At 39.1% G+C, this 22,500-nt stretch overlaps 1 protein-coding gene across 2 annotated transcripts in view; it reads right to left on the reverse strand.

Annotated features, from left to right (window-relative positions):
* Nucleotides 1-22,500, reverse strand: part of klhl5 (kelch-like family member 5) — a 106,606-nt gene that overhangs the window by 39,488 nt on the left and 44,618 nt on the right. For both annotated transcript variants that reach the window (XM_037532840.1, XM_017685197.2), the window contains one exon: nt 3,197-3,379. In XM_037532840.1, coding sequence (XP_037388737.1) covers nt 3,197-3,339 — 143 coding nt within the window. In that variant the 5' untranslated portion in view covers nt 3,340-3,379. The remainder of the gene's footprint in view (nt 1-3,196; nt 3,380-22,500) is intronic.

Raw genomic sequence — 22,500 nt, forward strand, 5'->3', positions numbered from 1 at the left:
TTCCATTATGGAGCAAACTAACTTAACTCTATCCAGCTGGACACTCACAGCACACACAACCAAAGGCTGCAGCTGAAAGAAAATAAATGCAGTTTGCTTACAGTCACTCTGGTCCAAAAGCAACTCACTCTGTGAAAGTTTCACAGCCGTATCAGGGTAGAGTGAATGCGTCTCATTATCTGTTAACACAAGCAAACCCCTTCATACCTGCCCAAGGCAGCCCTCCAATTAGACCGTACTAACTAGGTCATAAACTTCAGGAAAGAGAGATGGAGAAGAAAAGGAGAAGAAAGCGATACAAAGCAAGCCATGAAGAAAGGATGATGCAGGAAGAAAAAAATGCAGAGCTGTTGAAAATGCATTTTCATCTCTGATGCCAAACTCCTCACTGGCAAGGCACAAGCAGGTCTGTGTGTGTGTGTGTGTGTAGTTTGGTAATAGACTCAGGAGTGAAAGGAAAACAGAAGGTACTGAATGCAAAATGTGCCTGCATCTGTTCTCTCTGTACTCTCCTCTTTCTTTTTCTTATTTCTCTTTTTCTCTCTCTGAGCTCGTCCAAACTCACATCCTGAAGGATTTATCTTCCCCTCACAGTTCACTGTGCCAAGACTTTCCACTATACACACATTTTGTGGACCTTTCTCTTTAGTAAGAGACAGCTCTTTGTCTGTACACTACATACTCTTTCTCTTTCTTCACTCAGTAGGAAAATGCTGTTCTGTAGAGATGTGTTTACTTCTGTTCAATCAAAAATCGTCCAAATGTGTAATCTGCATTCTGTGTGCCCAAACTTTGCATGTATTTGTAAGTTCTGCTGTGGGTTGTTGCTATGGTGTCCCAGGTGGTTGCTAGGCCATTGCTATGGTGTTCCAGTCGATTGCAAAGGGTTCACACTACTCCACTGTTATGTCATCCTCTATGAACTCTTTCTCTCGATCCTCTGCGTGGGTCTCTCTCAAAGGGATCTTTTAAACTCTTTGTAAACGCTCTAGCGTCATGCCACGAGAACTTACAGCTATATGCAAGTCTGGGCACTCCCTGGCCAAACGACACATTCTATTAATGTTTTAAGTGAAAAGTACAACAACCTCTGCTGCAAACCGTTCTCTACAATAATTTTTTCTACATGTTTTAATACACAGTTCATTTATATTTAACTTAAAAAAAAATAAAATAAAATACTAATTGTGGAAACTGTGTACTGTTTGTGTAATATATGTATAATATTGTGTCCAATATGTGGCAGGCGAAACAATTTGTTTTGTACCTAAATACTGTCCTGCAAACAATAAACGTAAACTCAGAGCCAGCAGGCGCATTTCACATCCTGCATTAAAAATACACCCTCTTACGCACCGTCCACACATATCTGGATATTTTTGCCTCCCGTCCACATGAAAACAGTTACAACTTTCTAAAACCGATCACATCACACCATTAACTTGCTCACTTCTGTAGCTGTTTTTATTTAATGAGCATGCAGAATTCTATCTCACTTGCAGCTGACGACTACATTTTTGTCTGCTTCAGAAATCTGACTTTTTAATCTGAGACATCGAACTGTGGATGACTGGGGGCCTCCAAGTCGAAGCCTATTGTGTTTGCACTGTTGAAGCACAGCAGACTGTAAATATTTTTTTTTTTTTTTTTACTGACCTTTTTAAACAAATTATAGCAGCTGGTTTTATTTGTCAGTGCTTCTCTTGAACTTTCTTCTGAATCAGATCAAATGTGTGTAAGGATTATGGGCAACAGAATACTGTCAGGAATACTATCAGAATGTTGGCTTTATTTCTTGGCTCCATTAAAAATATCTGTCTGATTGGAACAGCCTAGCAGTTAGAAATGCTGCCCACCTGGACCACAGCCTAGCTTTTGAGCACAGCTGTAATGCATGTCAATGTGTCCATTTAACCATTTCCAAGCCTCTCCTCTTGGCAGCCCACTAGTGTTTGAATACCATCCTACTATTATGTTAAATCAAGCGTGCCAACAATGGACAAATCCATACAACGTCTGAGAGCAATCAGGAGAAATCTGGAATCAAACTTTGTTCTTCAAACTAGGCCACAAGACATCAACTACTTTGAAAAACAAAACATACTTGCTCCTCTGTAATATATTCATGTTTAATTGTGTTTATTGAACACACTTCGCTGCAAAATGAAAGGACAATGTTTCTGTAGACTTCTGAATTCATTCAGCTGCTAACATCATAAGTTACATCATCTATAAAGATTTGTGAGCCTGTTCCAGAAGCAGCCATGAAAGCCCAAGTTTGACACTACCTCCACCTTGCTTGACGTACATATGCTCATAGGTTTTGGATCTTCAGCAGAGTCTTTCTTTCTCCACATTTTGGTAGAGGTTAATCTTGGTCTTGTCAGTCTCTAGAAGTATGTTTGAGAACTTTCGGGGCTCATGTATTTCTTTATGAATTCCAATCTGGTCTTCCAATTCCTACTGCAGATGAGTGTTTCGCATTTTGTGGTATGCCTTTTTATTCCTGCTCTTAAGGTTTTCTTCGAAGGGTGAATTGTGATACCCTCACCATTGCTCTGTGGAGGTTCTTGGCAATGTCACTGACTGTTGTTTTTGGGTTTTTCTTCACAATGTTTCACCAACTGCTGTTGTTTTCCTTGGCTGAACTGTTTGATGTCTGGTTGTTAGTACAGTAGTGATTTCTTTCTTTTTAAGGATGTTCCAAATTGTTGTATTGGCTAGATACTCCGGTTATGGGATGGGTCTTTTCAAATTTCCTCCTTTTCTCAGCTTCATAATGCCATACTTTCCTAACACTGGCTGCTCTCTGGTCTTCATGTCGATTTATCCTTTAAAACAACAAATGTACTCTTTACAGGTGAATTCCAGAGCTTAAACCTAAAGTAGATTATTCAAAGCTGTTAAATCTAACAGGGCAATCTTTGCTCACCTGTCAAATGGATGGGTTCATAAAAAGGTGTCATGTTCCAAGTTGTGTGCATAGATGCAACACGTACACAAACATACACACTTAGCAATACCGCAGCAGTGGCCAAGCAACACCTAAGTGACCATGTGATGCAGAACGCTGGTATGTAAAAGGTAATACATATGTCTAAGGCCCAGAACTACTGATGACGTACATCAGTGCACACATAATGTAAAACAGGGCATAAAATCAACTGTAGTTTCAGCTGTGTGAAGTGTTTGTTACCTGTGTGCAGGTATTCGGCGATCTCCAGCCAGCAGGACCACGTCACACAGCTTGCGGGTCCTGAGGTAGGTCTCCATTCGCCTGAAAGTGTGTTCTGCGTGGCTGTGTGACTGGAAGAGTTCATCTGGGACACAGGGCTCCATCGACACACATGAGGACAGCGTTGCACTGCTGTTAGACGTCCTGCACACACAAACATAGCACAAAGCATGAGACACCACATCACAAATTAAAATATGATTAGCCCAAATCCAATTTTACAGCGTCCCCAAATTAATACTTAAATATCTTGCATAAAACACTCTTAGAAAAAGACTAATATTAAGGTTAACAATAATACTGGGCATGATAAGAATTCAAGTTCTAATATCTCAATTTATCCAGGAGGCAAGACTACCATTATTTAGAGATGCACTATTATACTGGAATGATTTCAGAGATTACAAATACACCATATGGACAAATTATGTGGACATCCCTCCCAATTACTGAGTTCAGGTGTTTCAGCCACACCCACTACTTAATAATGTATAAAATCTAGCACACGCAATCTCCAAAGACAAACACTGGCAGTAAGGTCATACTGAAGAGGTCAGTGACTTTAAATGTGGCTCTTTCTGGATGCCACCTTGCCACAAGTCAGTTTGTGAAGTTACTGTTCTGCTAGATCTGTTCTGGTCTACTGTAAGTACTATTATTAAGAAGCACAAGCTTCCAGGAGCAAAAACAGTTCAGCCACAGAGGGCAGCATCAACTGCTGCAGTAGCGTAAAATCGTCTCTCACCTGTTGTGTCATTTATTACTGAAGTTTTAACTGGAAGCAAAATCAACACAAGAACTGTGCAGCGGGAGCTTCATGAAATGGGTTTCCATGGTCGAGCTGCCGCACACAAGCCTGAGATCACAATGAACAATGTCGAGCGTTGGCTGAAGTGGTGTAAAGCACTCTGCTACTGGAGTGATGAATCATGCTGCTCAATCTGAAAGTCTGATGGTCGAATATGGGTTTGGTGGATGCCAGAAGAATAGCATTCCCTTCACAGTGCCAACAGTAAATTTGGTTGAGGAGGGATAGTGATCTGGGGCTGTTTTTCAGGGTTTGGGCTCAGCACCTTAGTTCCACTGAGGGGTAATGCATTTTTTTGTTTGTTTTTGTGCACATACACAACTCAAAAAGAAGACCTTTACTAAGAGGAAAACATGACTTGATGAGTTTTGTGTGGAGGAACTCCAACCTCAACCCAGGTGTACACCTTTAGGATGAACTGGAACCAGGCCTTCTTGTCCAACATCAGCATCTCATCTCACAAATGACCTTTTGATGGAATGGGCACAAATTCCCCCAGACATGCTCCAAAATCTTGTGGAAAGCCTTCCCCAAGAGTTGAAGCTGTTACAGGCACAAAGGGGGAGGGGGTCAACCCCTTTTAATGCTTTTGGAATGGTTATGGAATGGAATTTCTAAACAGCTCCGATATGTGTGACATGTGTCTGCTTACTTTTGACCACAGAATATTTGCTTAAAAAATGATCAGCATAAGACAGATGTTTACAATATTTATTGTATCTAGAAGAACAGAAAGGCCTATGCTTTGAGGTTAAACAACACCGATGCGCTATGCTAATATTTTTCCATATTATTTCCATCATTTAAATACCAGTGTACACCTAAATTTCAGCCACCAAAATGTTAAAAAGTGTCACTTTCTGGTTTTACCCCAAAACAATGCCTATTGCTGCAAAAATGTAAGTAGGCATACAATAAAGTGTCAAAATCTACAACTTCACAAATGATTTTAATGGTAATGAAAATGAGATTAGAATAGTGAGTAAATATACTGTTCCTAAATGTCAAGAGGGGACACAACACTTAAGACTTCTTCATTACAGGTTTACCACTTGTAAATACAACATCCCATTCAATACACAGAATACAGCAAAACATCAGAAGGAAAGCCCCTGCTAGCACATCAACATGATCTGTAGTCTAAGTTTCTCCAATAACACAAAATTCACAAAGAAGCCAAAAACTACAAAACATAAAGTAAGAAATAATAGAATGCATTGCCTTAGATGATCCATTATTTGGTGTGGAGAATGCTGCATTTCTCTCTACCTACTGTAGCCTATTCAGTAATCCTTTTAGTAGATTTACTTTGTGCAAACTGCTTTTGTAAGCTCTATTCGGTTTTTGGCCCAGTGTGTCCTGAACCAAGATGGACACTGAGGTTTAAGAAGTAAAAATGCTCTCCAGGATTTTGTTCCATCTGCTTTCTCTCATTACCTCAAACCAGCAGCAAGGCAGCTGGGACAAAAATGTGGGAGGATTTTTACTTTCTGGACCTGAATTTTTGTCTCATCACTATTAAATACATTAACAAAACATGCTGTAACCAAAAAAAAAGGCTACTGTCCAGAAGGAAAAACAAACCGAATGCTTCACTTGGCTGCAATATAAGAGTGGAATTCATACTGTCACAGTGAAGAAGGAAGCAACACAACACCAAACCCACCTCACACAACAAACAAACAAGCTAAAACCAAACACACAACTCAATCAGACAGAAGCCTTCACTGGCACAAGATAACAGAATTCATGGCAGCATAAAAATAAATGCACTTTTGAGAGCTGTTGGTAATTATTACTGATGGCAAACTCAGCCATGAAAAACACAAAGCAATTTAGCTCGCTCCCTGATGGCTACCCTCTCTCTCTCTCACCACTTGCTTCTGCTTTCTCTCCTTCACTCACTCTCTTTCATCACATACTTTCTGCCAGTTACTCTCTCTCTCTCTCTCTCTCTCTCTCTCTCTCTCAAATGGCCGTGATGGGCTCCATAAATCTCACTATTGTTATCACTCCTGCTCTCAGAGAAGTCTGCTCTTAATTTTCAAACAGCCTCTGGGCTTTCTGGTCATCCGAGAGCTCTCAGAAATTAATATCGCTGACAGTGATAATTAATCACACACTTAGAATTTTCAGACTCATTAAAAAGGCAGTGTTGAATTAGGCGCTGTGTTTAAGTGCAAGCACAGAAATTCAGAAAGCGCTACAAGAAGCTCTAAAATGAAAGTGGTGCTCTCCATTTGAGTAGTGCTCGATACTGGCAGTTAACACCACGTGTGTTCAGTTGCTGAAATAAATGCTGAGGACATTACTGAACACTTAGTGGCTGCTTCAGGTTAGCTTAGCTCTCAAAACTCTTTGTACAGGCGAGTGTGTCGGTCTTTTAGGTGCTTCACCAGTATGGAAGCGTTCAGATCATTATTTTGTATTAATGTCTGTAGCAGGGGTTCCCAGCCTTGCCACCTCAAGGTCCTCTTTTTTATGTGTAGAAAGCATGGAGCCCCACAAAAAATGTGTTGTAAAGGTTTGATAAAGCAATTTTCAGGTGGCAGAACATGCTATGTATATGACTGAACATCAAATGTCAACAGATTAGGCAAACATAAGCTTGCTGTATACCAGAAATCAGGCGAACATTGAGCTACATTTTTCACTCGCAAATGAGTGACTGAAACTTTAGGACAGTGTATTTTGTTTCTAAAGACATGAAGCTGACCGTGCACCACTGTTGCATTACTGTATTTATACTGTTTAAGAACATTTTAGATTTCTTACTCATTATTAAGTCATTTTTCCACTGTTTTTTATGACAAAGTACAACCACTGGACCACTATGGACCACTCCTCCTCACTACTGGCCTCAAGGACCACCAGAGGGTGTGTCGGCCACTTGTGGTCCACACTCCAGCCTGGTCTGTAGTACTGTTTGCATTTTGGCTTGCTTAACTCCTCTGACTTGTCCTGAAGCCAAAGTACGTCGAGACAGCGACTTCTTCTTCTTTGCTTTCTTTGTCTGTAAAGCTGTGAACTTGCTAAAGTCGCCATTTTAGTAAAACATCCTGCACCATAAGCGAGAGGAGGCACGACTGCAGCTGCAGACATACTGTGTATATGCTAGCCTGTGGCAAATAAGAGTGAGCAGGAAAGTGTGGCCTATACGGAAAGAAACAATACTGCAGAAAATGAGTATCTGTACCATTTCATACTCTCAGAATTATGTACTGATATACTGATATATTTCAGAACAGTAGCTTACAGTAACTATTAGACACAACTGGCCTAGATTAACCATCTTCCTCTGCATCTTACCTGTTCCTTCTACTCAAACCACAGAAAGAAAAAACAAAAAACACAGTGATGTGCAGTATGTGTTGTAAAAAATGTGTAATGTATTTTAATATACTGCCCACTCCTATACCCAGTGTTTAAAATTGGGTCTCTCACGATCTGCAGTAGCCCCAGATCCTCATTCCAATCCTGAGTAAAACTACGTCATGAACAGCAATAACAACAAATGAATGATCTAGCAGCACAATCCATCACCGCAAAGATCTTTAGCTCTGATGAGCTTTCAGCTGTTCATGATTAAGGGGAAAGGTGAATAAAGCTCAGATGCTTTAATGCTTCTCCGGCATTTAATAGTAAGGACTTACAGCTGCTAAGCTGCACAGGATGATACGCGCCTGCACAGTGATGAGAAAAAAAAAAAAACACACTAATTCCAATCTGGCTGTTCTCAATAGGCCACAAAATGGATATATATTCAGTCTAGGACCACACATGAAAGTGGATCAGATCTTATTTGAAAAGATCAGACTTGTGTGTCCATGCAGTTCTAAAATCTGTATGAAAAATTTTCAGCTTCATGATTTAAAAAAAAAAAAAAAATTTTAATACAAAAACCACATATTGATTGGAAAGAGCTCACGTTTTCTACTTCCTAAATTCTAATAAAAACTGGATTTTTCTTATTAAAAAAAAAAAAAAAACCCTTGCATGCTGCTGAAGTGCTCATTTCAAAGAGATGCTGTCTGAGAGTCGCTACCAGGACATGACATTAATACATTTCAGTGTAACACACACACACTCACACACACACACTTCCTCCACTGAAACAGAAGACAGATGGTGGTGGCGACTGGATTTATTAGAACTGCAGCAGCGCTCAGCTCCAAACCTGAGAATGAGAATTAAAGGCTAGAATTTAAAAAGTGCAGACTTCCTTTTACTAGGCGTGTCTATTTCTTTCAGTAATACATCCACCTCAGTACAGCTGAGCATTTGAAACAGGGCTGTCATATGTACTCAAACAGGTAATTACTTGATTAAAATCACTGATTAAAACTTAATTTTTCAATGAATGGGCTGATTAGTTGGTAATTTGCATGATGAGAACACATTAAAAATTCTGCTACTGTCTTCTCTTACTAAAGAACAGAGCTTGAAGGACGTTCTCACATAGTGTTTTTCTGTTTCTTTTGTAATGAAGTCCTTTACAGTAAACTATTTAGGCAGATTTGAAAGCGTTTGTATGATTTGTTATTGTTCAGTTAAAACTATTCTTATTGTTTGGCCTTTTTAAAAACTCTGATTATTTAAACCCTCATCAAAACGATCAGTAGACTACTCAATTATTAGCATAATAGGCTGCAACACTCCTATTTCATAGCTATTAACAGAGCCAGTCAAAATAGCCATGAAGTAAGAGTTGTTTTTGTATTTACTCAGGGTCAAAAAATATAATAGCACATTTTACAACAATTAGTGTGTCCTTGTTTTCAGTTTTTCAAATAAATCTGCAGGGATATTTTCAACACCTCCAAAGCTCACGTTTAGAAGTTGGCTGCACTTTCAGTTTCTCGTGATCCACATGATTTTTTTGTTTGGCTGTTTACATCTTTTAAATGTGACCTGTATGTGACATAAGTCTAAAAATATCAGCTCCTAATCTGAGCTGCATACAAAAGAGCAATGCGCCACATTGCTTCACGTGGCTCATCTGGAGGTAAACAATCATGACTGCCAACGAATGCTAGTCGCTCCTGGAGTTTTCAGCTTCATCTTTGCTGGCATCAGAGGAGCAATTATGAAGTTCTAATGGTGGACAGCTAGGTTCGTCATCCAGAATGTGTTAAAATTCACCATAAAAGTGCATGTTAATCAGCCACGGCCACTTCTTCAGTTCGTGTCCTCTGATTCTTTAAACTTTTTTTTTGACGCTGCAGCCTTGCTGTCCTAAGGCTGCGTTCGGCCGTTTTTTTGTAAATCTCTTAGAACACAGAGTGGTTGTGAAGTGCCTTCTAAGTTTTTGGTACAGAAACATCAGCGTAAATCTTTATGTTTCAGCAGTGCGAAATTATGACAAATGTCGAATTGGACTGATGTAAAAGTCGTATGAATGCTGGTCTGGCTGTACAGGCTCTGTCGTACATGGGATACAGATCAGATTTTAGTACCACATATGAAAGCGTCTCAAATCAGAACTGAAAATGTCAGATTCAGAGTTTTTTTTGTTGTTGTTGTTGTTTACATTGCCACACATCTGCGTCACATATGAATAACAAAAAAATCGGATTTGGGCCAATTTTACTTGCTTTGTGGACAAAACCTTAGATTCATCTGAGAACTTCACGGTTTTGGTGTTCTAGTTCACATCTTCTTCTTTGTCTATTTCCTTTTCTCAGTAACAGCTTTTGACAGTTACACACCCTTTCACAGCAACAGCACTGCGTTTTCTCGAAGATGAAAGCTTTAAGTGCTGTTTATCAGATGGATCACTCTCGTTGGAGGCTTTTGCATAATGTTCTGTTAAATAATGCTGGTCTGGCTTTGTTGTGAGGATACAGACAAATCATTAAAGATCCTATTGAAAACGGGTGTGTAGCCATAAGGCCTGATAAAAGTAAGATGTTTCAGCAGATTGTGTCATGAGTATACGCTAGTGAATTAACAGTTATCAGTACATGCTACGATGACTCAGCCTAACTGCTACTGACCCACATAAAACATGTGAAACACCAGTTAACACCAGAAAATGCCAGATCAAATATGAGAACAAAGAAAGAAACTGCTAATAACTAACTTTTTACTAGATGACTAGCTGACAGTCAGTCTCAGCTACAACAGAGAAACGCTACTGACTGTGGTGTTCAAACGATGTTTTCTTTTCAAAACCTTCGTCTTTTTTATTTATCTGCTATAACAAGATAACCGAGCCAGTCAGCTAGTGATTAAAGCTTTTATTCAAATTTGACATATCAAGGCAGTTAATAAGCTACAAACTAATGCTAGCTGAGTTCCCGTGAGTGTTTCTGAAAGCCCACCAGTTTGAAAATATCTGATATTTTGAAGCATTTCACTGCATCGTCCATAACTTATTTTTTTCCTGCATTTTTGGCTCTGCCTTGTTTCTTTCTGCTCTTTGTCACTGCTGTCATTTACATATAAAAACAACTACTTCAATAAGCAATGCTAAAAGTAATGCCAATGTAGAACATCGCCTTCTGTGTCAACCTGCACCGGATTCACACCACCTAATGTATTCAGGTTAATCTCTGTTCCACTCTACCTGACCATTTACTGTAAACTGGAGCTTTGCCAACCGAGTAAGGGCCCCTAATTTAACTCTTAAATTGCTACAAATATAGACCTGCTTGTAATGTTACAGCTTGTTTGTTTATATGGACCTTTCTACTAAATTAACTGTAGTCCCACGTTAACAAACCCCCCCCAAAAACAAGTAAATCATTTAGACCTCAGATATTCACAAGGATTATGTTATGATCTGTTTAAACCCAAGACATTAATTGATATAGCACGAAGCGAAGGTTCTACTGGGAGGTATCGCTCTCAAATCCTTCTCAAATAAATGTTTTAATGTGTTTAATTTTTAAATAAAAACTTTTAAAAATGCTGTCCCACATTTTCATGTCACTAATGAAGCAGCAATTTAGTTCATAGGTGGAAATATTAGCTCTGTTCTGTGCCTCATTCAAAAAGCACTGAAACACTCCTTAGAACTTCAACATGAGTAGGCAGGACTAAACGGCTGTAGGTTGAACAGGGGGATATATGCAAATGCCAACAAAACTAAATTAAAGCCAAGCAAATTTGCAGAGAATGAAGGCCCACAGAGCTAGAGAAGGATGGAGAAATGGTGAGAAGAAAAGAGACAGGTTAGCACTGAATTCTGGCTTTCCTCACTGCTAAGATTATATAGACGGACTGATAAGCAGAGACGACTACTAGCACACGTACAAACGCTTTGTCTCATCTCCTAAAAGAGAGAGAAACCCCTGCTAGCTGCTCGACACCTCTGAAACACACTCATCCCTCCCTTCTTGCTTGACTCTTTTACACCAGCCATCTTCCTTTTCTCTTTTTATTCTACACTTATCCTCTTTCCCTTCCTCTCTCTGCCTCCCTCCCTTCTACATTTCTTTATTTCTCTTTCTCTCTGGAGGACTGTCATCCGCTGTTTCTCTAGTGGGGGCACATGCTCACGCATTTTGCAGCTGTGTTCTGCTCCAAAGCCGATACAGCATTTTTCAGTCTTTCGTAGCAGCAAAAATGGGATGAAATATTTGAGATATTCTTCTAGTTCCTATCTTTTCACTGTGGGTGCAAGTAACATGAATTTTTATGAGCGAGTTTGATTTCGATTTCAAGGCAATAAAGACAACAACAGTGTTTATTTGCTCTTTACCCAAAGCCTTTCTGGGCACTTTAGGGGCTAAATAAACACAATGAAATGAAACATTGTTGCCTTTATAGATGAGGCAGAATTTAAGATCGTCATAAAACTTTTAAATGATCAAAGAGTAAATTAGCTTTTTTGAAACAATAATTAGCATCTCCCTAATGTTGTACATATTCATATTTAAGAAGGATAAGATGTCTGACCTCTCTACCCCACCAAAGGGCAGTAAACAGCCTTTGTTTTGGTCAGAGTTTCTGATCTTTTTAGTCCAAAGAAAGTAAGTCAGAAAGTCTATCCTCTGAATAAAAAGCTCTATGCAGCATATCAAGTACAAAGCACAGCTATAGCACATAGGAAGAATCAGAGGACAACAATGGACAAGCTCAATCAAGTTAATTATATACTCACTCATGCAGATGTGATGGATGAATAAAATGGAATTCAGTGAACCTGGTATTAGCAAATGAACTCACAGTTTTCCGGCTAAAAGTTTCAAGGAGACTTGCGTTACGATGTGACTAAACAGGCAGCATCAGTAACTGCGTTCAGACCGGGCAGATTAGCGTTTAAAACAAAGGCTAGTGTGATTGCTTTGTTAGTGCAGTTTGTTAGAGCAAGTGGGTATGCTGCCATCCAAATCTGCTACACACCACACATACACACCGAGACCCCCTGAGCAGGTCAGTCTTGGAAGATAGTTTTGTTTTTAAAATGAGGCTGATGGATGTTTGAATTCATTCTAAAATACTCCACATTGGCCATTTGTGGATAAGACTGGTGACTCCTGAGTTAGACCAATCGGAAGCAATCGCTCCCAAAAGCACAAGCACACTATTCCTGTATCGGTTCTACAATCATGATTCTAGCTCAAAAACTGCTTCCAGTGAAATAGGTACAAAAAAGCATAGACAAATAAAACAAAGCATAGTAAACTGCCTGTGTTTAGTGTGTAGTTCCATGCCTTAAGCCAGAAAAACTGTATGTGCTGATCTTCTTGGCCAAAAAAAACCAGGCCTGGACCTTAGTTTACATGAAGTAATCATAATTTAAATTGAAGTCACAATATTAGTAAGAAAAGCTGCAATTAGATAGTTTTGCCAAAATGTTAAGCTCTAGCAAGAACGCTTAATGATCGCTGGATTGCTGGAAAGGTTGTTGAACAACGAAGTGAAGTGATTAAAGACTATTCCTACAGCAGTCAGAAACAGAACACGGCTGAAAGAGGTGCTAAAAATAGTCTAATCATCGTTCAGGACACAAAGTGTAGTGCCGCTATTTAACTATCTTTTCATTATGACTGTGTTACATCCCTAACCCACTCAAACTGACTGATACAGCTGATATATTCCAACACAGTGGATCTGATGAGATACGATAAAGGAGAAACATAACACACACACACACACACACACACACACACACACACACACACTTCTATGTTTTTAAACATAATCTCTTGGGTGATTACAAATACACATACACTGGTCCAAATTTGGTGCACAGTTTGAAGGGCAGTGTTCTTACTTGTTCTAATAAACCGCACCAACCAACTTTATCTATTATTATAAAAAGTGAAATGTGCTACAGTTTCTCATTATCATGAATGTGATTTCTGTCAGCGTTCAGTGAAGCTTGTCCAAATTGGCGACATGTATTTGTGGTTGGCACACTAAAAGGTCAACTGATCAGCTGCAGTAATGCCACTATTGTGAAGACACACAGGGAAAAGCAGTTTCTGAGCTTTGTAAGCTATTTGGAATTCTGCAGTAGTTCCACAATGGATTTCAGCTGGCTTTCCAACAACGTTCAGAGCCTGGATCAACCTTAAGCCTTGCAGACATACACACACACACACACACACACACACACACACACACACACACACACACACTCAAACGCTCTGCCAATTCAGCAGGGAAAGAGATTACAATATAGACAGAGAAGGAGGCAGGCCTGGTTCTAAGGAAATGCAGGAACATACTACGAGTGTAAAAATGCATCACTTCATTGTCTATAGGTGGTAATTCAACTGCACTGTTATATTCAATTACAACCCATTACAATAATAATAATATTCAATAAAGTCCACACTCACTTTTGGGGCAAACATTAAGATCCAAAAACATGCTTGGTGTATTGTTTTTGTGTATATTGTATTACTGTGGCAGTTTACAGTCATTTATACAGTTACATTCATGTACAGATTGTATTTTTAATAATACTTCTGAATCAAAACAATCTGATCAAACTGAATTGTGACAAAATTGAGGTTTCATGATTAACTGAACCGTTTTGTGAAGTATGACAAATGAGTCACTTAGGTCAAGTTTTTACATTCATAACATATACATGATTAATATATCGCTGCTGTCGGAAGAAAATCTTGTATCTTCATTTTTGTTATTTTTTCAGTTTTTGACATAATTTGAAAATGCTTGCTGCTCTTTACACTGTGTGTAACATTTATGATGAATGGACCAAAACAAATGACCCAAAATGACTTGTAAAACAGTAAGGTTCCATTAACTTGCATTAAAAGTAAAGTTTTTTTTTTCCTTCTTCTATAAAGTTATTATTTTGGAGATACAAGGTTTTCTTCCGACAACAACAATATGCCTTACACTTACAGACACACACACACACACACATACACACACTGTCAGAGACCACCCTTCATTTATTTCATGTCCAGCCATTAAGTACAAGATATTTATTTTGAAGGGACTTATAATGTTAGAAAATGAACAGATTGTTATCTGCTTTCTTCCTGATGCTGAAAAATGAATGACGTATGTATGAGGCACACAGGAAAAACAAGAAGGAGGAAAGACAGACAGAAGCCCTACTTTGGGCTTGGACCAAAATATCCTTCTGTGCATACACACTCTGCTCCCAACAGGCATGACCAAATCTCAACACACACAAACACACACACACACACACACACACACACGCGCAGAAGAAACGTGTACAAACCTGACCAAAAATCTCCACAGACACTCAAATTTAACATCTGCTTCTTCTCTTGTTCAAAATATTTTTGTATGCTGCAAGGTGTTATAAATTGAGTGTGCTGAAATTTTTAGACGCCTATACATGACGTACACAATGACATCATGCTAAACACAGGCCAGATTCACAGAACGCTGCAGTTACGCTTATCAAAATAATATGCATGGTAAATATGAGCTATTCATATATTGACTGTGCCGGTAATCAGCACCCCAGTGTCTGCACTGTGGTACTTTCACCTGTGTCCTGGATAAGAGCCAATCAAAATCCACATGTAAATGAGCTCATACGTAGTGAAGAACAGCCAAGTGAAGCTCCGGTTGGCTGCCGCAATGACCACGATAAAAACAAAGAAAGCCAAAATTCTCAGAAAGAGCTACAAATTTCAAGGGAAGAAGTGCTATAAAATTCTAAAATTTATAAATATATAATATTTATAAAATTATAAAATATACTATAAAATTAGTGAATGATTAAAAAACAGATGTAGCAAAAATTAAACCGTGTAAAAAGACGTAGCCGAAAACGGTAGAATGTATAAACATGGCAGCAAATGTAATACGAACTGCTGTCCACTGGCAAAAGCAACAGCTGGAAGAAAAAAGAATTGTGAAAGAGAACAAATTCAATAGTCCCAGCACACAGGCATGACAAACCTTTTAAGCTTTAATCAAGAAACAACAGAGCTGTTTTATCAAAAATGTTGATACTAGAAAAATATAAATGTCTCTAAAAACTGAAATATAACATCTTAACCTTCAAGATTTAATCGTAGGAATTATATAATTTCATCACAGTTCATTCTAACTGCAGTAGCAGTTTTTACTATCATGAATTAAAGTTTAACGAGGCAATTTTTCCACACAATTAAAAATCTAATTGACTCTTTTAGCTTTTAATATTTCTCTTGAATTTGGTTTGCACATGTGAAAATTAAAATTCCACTTGTAAATATTAAATGCCAACTAGAAACAAATCAGTTTTGACAAGTAAGAAAAGAAATTTCACTAGTAAATGTCATTTTCATACGCAAATTGAATTTCTTTATAAAAATCCATTGTAAACTATAAAATAGAAGTAACATCAAAAAACCGCTTGCAATAAAATCAATTCAAACATTTAATTAGAATGTCAACATGTCAAATTACTCTTTACTATCTTAAAAGCTAATGATACCTCCCACTCACAGGATGGGGATTGCGAGTGGTTCAAGCATTATTATTTATGGTACTATGTCATGTTATGAAACTCCACCAGCACATACACTATACTGCCAAAAGTATTTGCTCATCTGCCTTCACACACATATGAACTTGAGTGACGTCCCGTTCTTAATCCATAGGGTTTAATATGATCTCGGCCCACCCTTTGCAGCTATAACAGCTTCAGCTCTTCTGGGAAGGCTTTCCACAAGGGTTAGGAGTGTTTATGGGAATTGTTGACCGTTCTTCCAGAAGCCCATTTGTGAGGTCAGACAATGATGTTGAACGAGAAGGCCTGGCTCACAGTCTCTGCTCTAATTCATCCCAAAGATGTTCTATGGGGTTGAGGTCAGGACTCTGTGCAGGCCAGTCAAGTTCTTCCACACCAAACTCACTCATCCACGTCTTTATGGACCTGCTTTGCGCACTGGTGCGCAGTCACGTTGAAACAGGAAGGGCACATCCCAAAACTGTTCCCCTCAAAGTTGGAAACATGAAATTCTCCAAAATATCTTGGTCTGCCGAAGCATTAAGAGTTTCTTTGATTAGAACTAAGAAGCAGAGCCCAATTCCTGAAAAACAACCCCACACCATAACCCCACACCACAACACTTGGCACAATGCAGTCAGACCAGTACCGTTTTCCTGGAAACTACCAAACCCAGACTCGTCCATGGGATTGCCTGACAGAAGTGTGATCCGTCACTCCAGAGAACATGACTCCGCTGCTCAGCCAAGTGGCGATGTGCTTTACACCACTGCATTCAACGCTGTGCATTGCATTTGGTGATGTAAGGCTTGGATGCAGCTACTTGGCCATGAAAACCCATTCAATGAAATTCTCTACACACTGTTCTTGAGCTGATCTGGAGGCCACATGAAGTTTGGAGGTCTGTAGTGATTGACTCTGCAGAAAGTCGGTGACCTCTGCGCACTATGCCCCTCAGCACCCGCTGACCCCGCTCTGTCATTTTACGTGGCCGACCACTTTGTGGCTGAGTTGCTGTCATTCCCAATCGCTTCCACTTTGTTATAATCCCACTGACAGTGGACTGTGGAATATTTAGTAGCGAGGAAATTTCATGACTGGGCTTGTTGCACACATGGCATTCTATCACGGCACCACGCTGGAACTCACTGAGCTCCTGAGAGCGACCCATTCTTTCACTAATGTCTGTAGAAGCAGTCTGCAGGCCGAGGGGCTCGGCTTTATACACCTGTGGCCACGGAAGTGACTGGAACACCTGAATTCAGTGATTTGGATGGGTGAGTGAAGACTTTTGACAATATTGTGTATAAATGAAGGAAAAGGATGGTCTCACATTGCACGAGTGCCAAAACATGCTGGTAATCCTCATTTATAAACAAACAAATGTGCTACCATCATGGGATTTTCTGGTGTAAAGCTGTATTTTATTCATCATTTTATTAATATGTGTTCATATTTTTTTAATTCTCTGGACAACATTAAACAGAAGATGTCATTTCATGGTGGTTGGTTGGTGTAGTGGTTAACATCTCTGCCTTCCACCCTGTAGACTGGGGTTCAATCCCCACCTGGGCAAACACCCTACACTATACCAATAAGAGTCCTTGGGCAAGACTCCTAACACCACCTTCGCCTACCTGTGTAAAAATGATCAAACTAAGTCGCTCTGGATAAGAGCGTCAGCCAAATGCTGTAAATGTAAATGTAAATTTCACAAATACACACATATGACTGACACAGCATCCACTGATGCACACCCTGCTGCTAATATTCTATTAAAATATTATTTTGAATATTCAAATATTCTACAAGAAATGCTCAGGCCTTTCACTGTAATGACCGAAAGACCTTTTATTATTATGTATTCTGATTATGCATACTATAATTACCTTTAATATTACTGATACTACTTATTATGGTTGATTTGCTAATAAGATATTACCTGTGCTTTGAACAAGATCATTAAAAAAAAAAAAAACCACTAATTCCACCCGTATTACTGCAGACATTATGCTGATAAATAAAAACTGAAACAAAACTGGAAGTACGTTCTTGTGTAGGATATTGAGGCTGTTTACTTTATATACCCGTTAATGCCAGACCCTAACTATAAATACTCCATTCCACAATCCATGCAAAGAGCACTTTTAATATTCTGGTGCATGAACACAGAATTCAGTTCATGTGTGCGTATGAACAAGTAATTCACAACAACATTGAACGCGGCTCAGCCAATGAGATCTGAGAACCAGAACTATCTGTATTATTATTGATGATTTAATGGGAGGTCCCTGCCAGTTAATGGTTAATCACTAATGGATGTTTATCGGTCAAAAGAATTGGGCAAAATTTGCATCCCTAGTCATAACAAATGCGTGCGCACACGCGCGCCCACACACACACACACACACACACACACACACACACACACACACACACAAACACAGAGTATCCACTTATGAACTACATAAACACAGCTCACTACCACTGTCTTTAAAATGAAAGGGTTCATCCTCACTTGCTATTAAACATTACATTCCAGAGAAGAGGACGTGGAGAGAGACAGAGAGAGAGAGAGAGAGAGAGAGAGAGAGACAGAGAGAGAGACAGAGCACAAGAGAAAATGTGTGTGTGCACATGTGCATGCACGGATGGTTTGTATTCTCGGCAGCTATCAGATGCTTTACCCCATTATCTTCAGATCATAATTGCAGATACTTTATGAGGACACGGTTCTCATCATCTGAGAGAGAGAGAGAGAGAGAGAGAGAGAGAGAGAGAGAGAGAGAGACAGAGAGAAAGAGAGAGAGAGAGACAGACAGTGTGTGTGTGTGTGTGTGTGTGTGTTTCATGATAAGCAGTAAGACACACTAATGCAGACGTTTTCCATTCTGAATCCTCTGAATTCTCCATGAAAATAACCTTGAATATTCAAACATTCTACGACCTCATTTCCACAAAAGTTGGGATGCTGTGCAAAACGTAAATAAGAAAATGTAATGATGTACAAATCATTTAAACCCTATATTTCATTTAAAATAGGACAAATACAACATGTCAAATGCTGAAACTGGGAAATGTTATTGGTTTTTTTTGTTTGCTCGCTGAGCATGATGCCAACAACATGTTTAAAAAAAGTTGGGACGGGGCAACAAAATGCTATAAAAAAAAACCTAGTGGTTGACTGGTGAAGCTGAGTCTTTTGACGGGGAGGAGTTCACCACTCTGTGAAAGACTTCACGATCAAATAGTGCAACAATTCAAGATATACATTTCTCAATGTAAAATAGCAAAGAACTTTGCTTTTCATCATCTAATCTACATAATTAAAAGATTCAGAGAATCTGGAGAAATCTCTGTATGCAAGGGACAAGATCAAGAACCAGTGTTTGCTGTTGCGTTCTTTGGGCCCTCAGGCGACACTGCATTGGAAACAGAAATGACTCTCTAGTAGAAATCACTGCATGGGCTCAGAAACACTTCTGAAAAACACTGTCTGTGAAAACAGTTCGTCTCATGCACAAAGAACAAACTGCACATAAACAGGACCCAAAAACACTGTCACCTTCTAAGGACCTGAGCTTATTTAAAATGGACTGAGGGGAAGTGGAAAAGTGTCCGATGATCTGACAAATCAACATTTGGAATTCTTTTTGGAAATCATGGACACTGTGTCCTCCGGCCAAAGACCACAGTTTGTTATCAGGGCACAGTTGAAAAGACAGCATTCATGATGGTACATGGGTGCATTAGTGCACATGGCAGGGGTGACATGCACATCTGTAAAAGCATCATTAATGCTGAATGATATAAACAGGTTTTGGCAACATCTGCTGCCATCCAGATGACGTCTTTTTAAGGGAACACTTTGATTATTTCAGCAAGAGAATGTCAAACCATATTCTGCATGTATTACAACAGCATGGCTCAGTATTAAAAGAGTATGGTGTTAAACTGACCTGCCTGCAGTTCATTGTAAATGAAACTTAGGCCATTATTATTACTAGCGAATACATTTTAATTAAACTTACTATGAGGTGATATAAAAAGATCTTTTTTTTCCTTTTCACAGCAAGTTGCATTAAAATGCTAATCCCAAATGCTAATGTCCATTCTGATAACCCTGATCAGGCCACGGTCTCTTTTTTGAGAGTGAAAACAACTCAATGTAGAATTATTTTCTCATCTTTGCATTTTTCAAAAACAGTGTTATTTATGAAAGTGCAACATTAAAATACTATATATTGAATTCCAGACCAATTTATGTTCTAATGGTTCCGCATCTTTTTAATAAGTTATGCCAAAAGACAGACAAAAGAGGCAGTTCTGAAAAAGGCTAAAGTTCTAAAATGTGTCACAGCATAATTCATATTGCAACGCAAGTGCGAGCTGCATTCAGCAAGGGGACAGCCAATCCTGGCCACTTATATCGCCAGTGTACGTTTGTCTGGTCAACTGTCAGTGCAGACCAGCAGCTGGACGGGTCTGTCGCAGAACTCACAGCAAATATAAACACTCTTGACAAAAAGGGCTCTATACAGAACCACTTCCTTCACAAAAGAACCTATAAGGTGTAGTAGAAAATAGCAGAATGCTTTCTGGTGCATTGAATACAAGCAATTTTATAAAACAACACTAATGAAGCATTTACAACAAGTTTCCCATATCGCTGTTGTTGGAACAAAACCTTGTATCTCCAAAATGACAACTTTACAGGCGAAGGAAAAACCTACTTTACTTTTAATGTACAACCCCAATTCCAATGAAGTTGGGACATTGTGTAAAACATAAAGTAAGTCAATGGAACCAGACTTTTTTCAGAGTCATTTGAGACCGTTTCTTTTGGTCCATTTGTCATGAAATTCACACACAAAGTAAAGGGCAACAACCATTTTCAAATTATGCCAAAAATGACAAAAATGGAGATATGAGGTTTTTTTTCAACGGCAATGATATACAGAAGAACCATTTAACCATGCAAAGAATCATTTAGGCATTCAAATGGTACTTTGAGAGTAACTGGCTCTACATAAAACCACTAACCTAATTAAACTCCCAAAGAACCTTTCTGAGGGTGTATGATGCATCATAGCCCCTTCACTCCAGCAGAACATGTAAAGCAGCACTTTCCTCTAATGTCAACATGTTTATTTGTTGTTGATTGTTGGAATAACAGCAGGGCCCATTCAGACACTCTGACCTGTCCTCTCAGTAGAACACACTGGCAGACACTTAGTCTAATAACGCCCTATTGAACACTGAGTGTATTAACTGCCACAGCAAAGTAAGGATGCACATTGAGGTTGCACAGCAGGACTCTGAAATGCGTTGGCTGGTCATTGTTGTCTGTTTGTGAACTTGCACTGAGCATGTTTTTGGCCTAAAACAAGATAAACTCTTTTGCCAAACTCTTGTCACAAAGCTAATGCTTTATTACACTCTTAGCAAAAATGGTCCTTTATAGGGTTAGGGTTAGGGTTAGTCCAGGTGTCTGCTCTATCCATATATAAGAGGTAGGCCAGAGCAAAAATCTGGACCATCTGGGCGCCCTGAAGACCAGTTTGAGGACCACGGCTTTATTAGGGATGTAACGAATCTGAAACAGTGATGCAAACATCCATGGTTTCATGTATCCCCCAAAGTTATTATTGTTTATTTATTTTTGTTTACATAGTTGATTCATGTGAAATTAATATACCACATATTAGTGTTCTTCTCTTTAGTGATTCAAATTGTTGTTGATTTAATAAAACCCTTTTTCCTGTTCCCTATTTTGTCTTATTCACCTCCCATCCTCCCAAAAAACAAACAAAATAAACAAACAGGTATGAACTAAACCTTGGCTCAAACATCTGGAGAGCTGTTACAACCCTAGGCTTTACAGAAAAAAACTCACTTAAGGATCTATTATACACACACACACACACACACACACACACACACACATTACAGTTTTTCTGGATTGTGCAGGGTTTGCGTACGTGCCTCCCAAATGGTCTGTCAGCAGAAACCTCAGCCTCATCTGCTGCCTCCACCAGAGTGACAGATAATTATGCACCTTTCATTTCTACCATGACGTCTTGAACATCCTGCCCACAGATACTTCCTTGAGAGTGAAAAGTCAAGGAGGCAGATAAGCAGTTGCAGAGACTTTTGAGCAAAGCTGAAATGGGCTAGACAGGCTGAGTCATCCTTTAAGAATGAAACCATGTCTGAGACACACACATACAAACAGACTAATCCTGACAGCTACCTGCCTCATGCTGAAATACACACTTCAGCATCCAGGTATATCCATCACACACATACATTCTACAGTTAGACAGTTACAGCTGTCTATGCTCATGCACCAACGCAGAGCTTAACACCCTCTCTGACACACTAACACTCCTCCAACTTCCTTGATGAAAAACCAAATTCACAAATACTTTATCATATACATTTTTATCCATTATTTGCACTGTAAAAAATGTCGGGTCAGCTTGAAATTAAGGCACTTTGCCGCACAGCTTTTTCCATTTTTCTCAATATAGCTCAGTCAAAAGTTGGCCTAAC

This window comes from Pygocentrus nattereri, chromosome 22 (genome assembly GCF_015220715.1).
Source record: "Pygocentrus nattereri isolate fPygNat1 chromosome 22, fPygNat1.pri, whole genome shotgun sequence".
In the NCBI taxonomy this organism is placed as follows: Eukaryota; Metazoa; Chordata; class Actinopteri; order Characiformes; family Serrasalmidae; genus Pygocentrus; species Pygocentrus nattereri.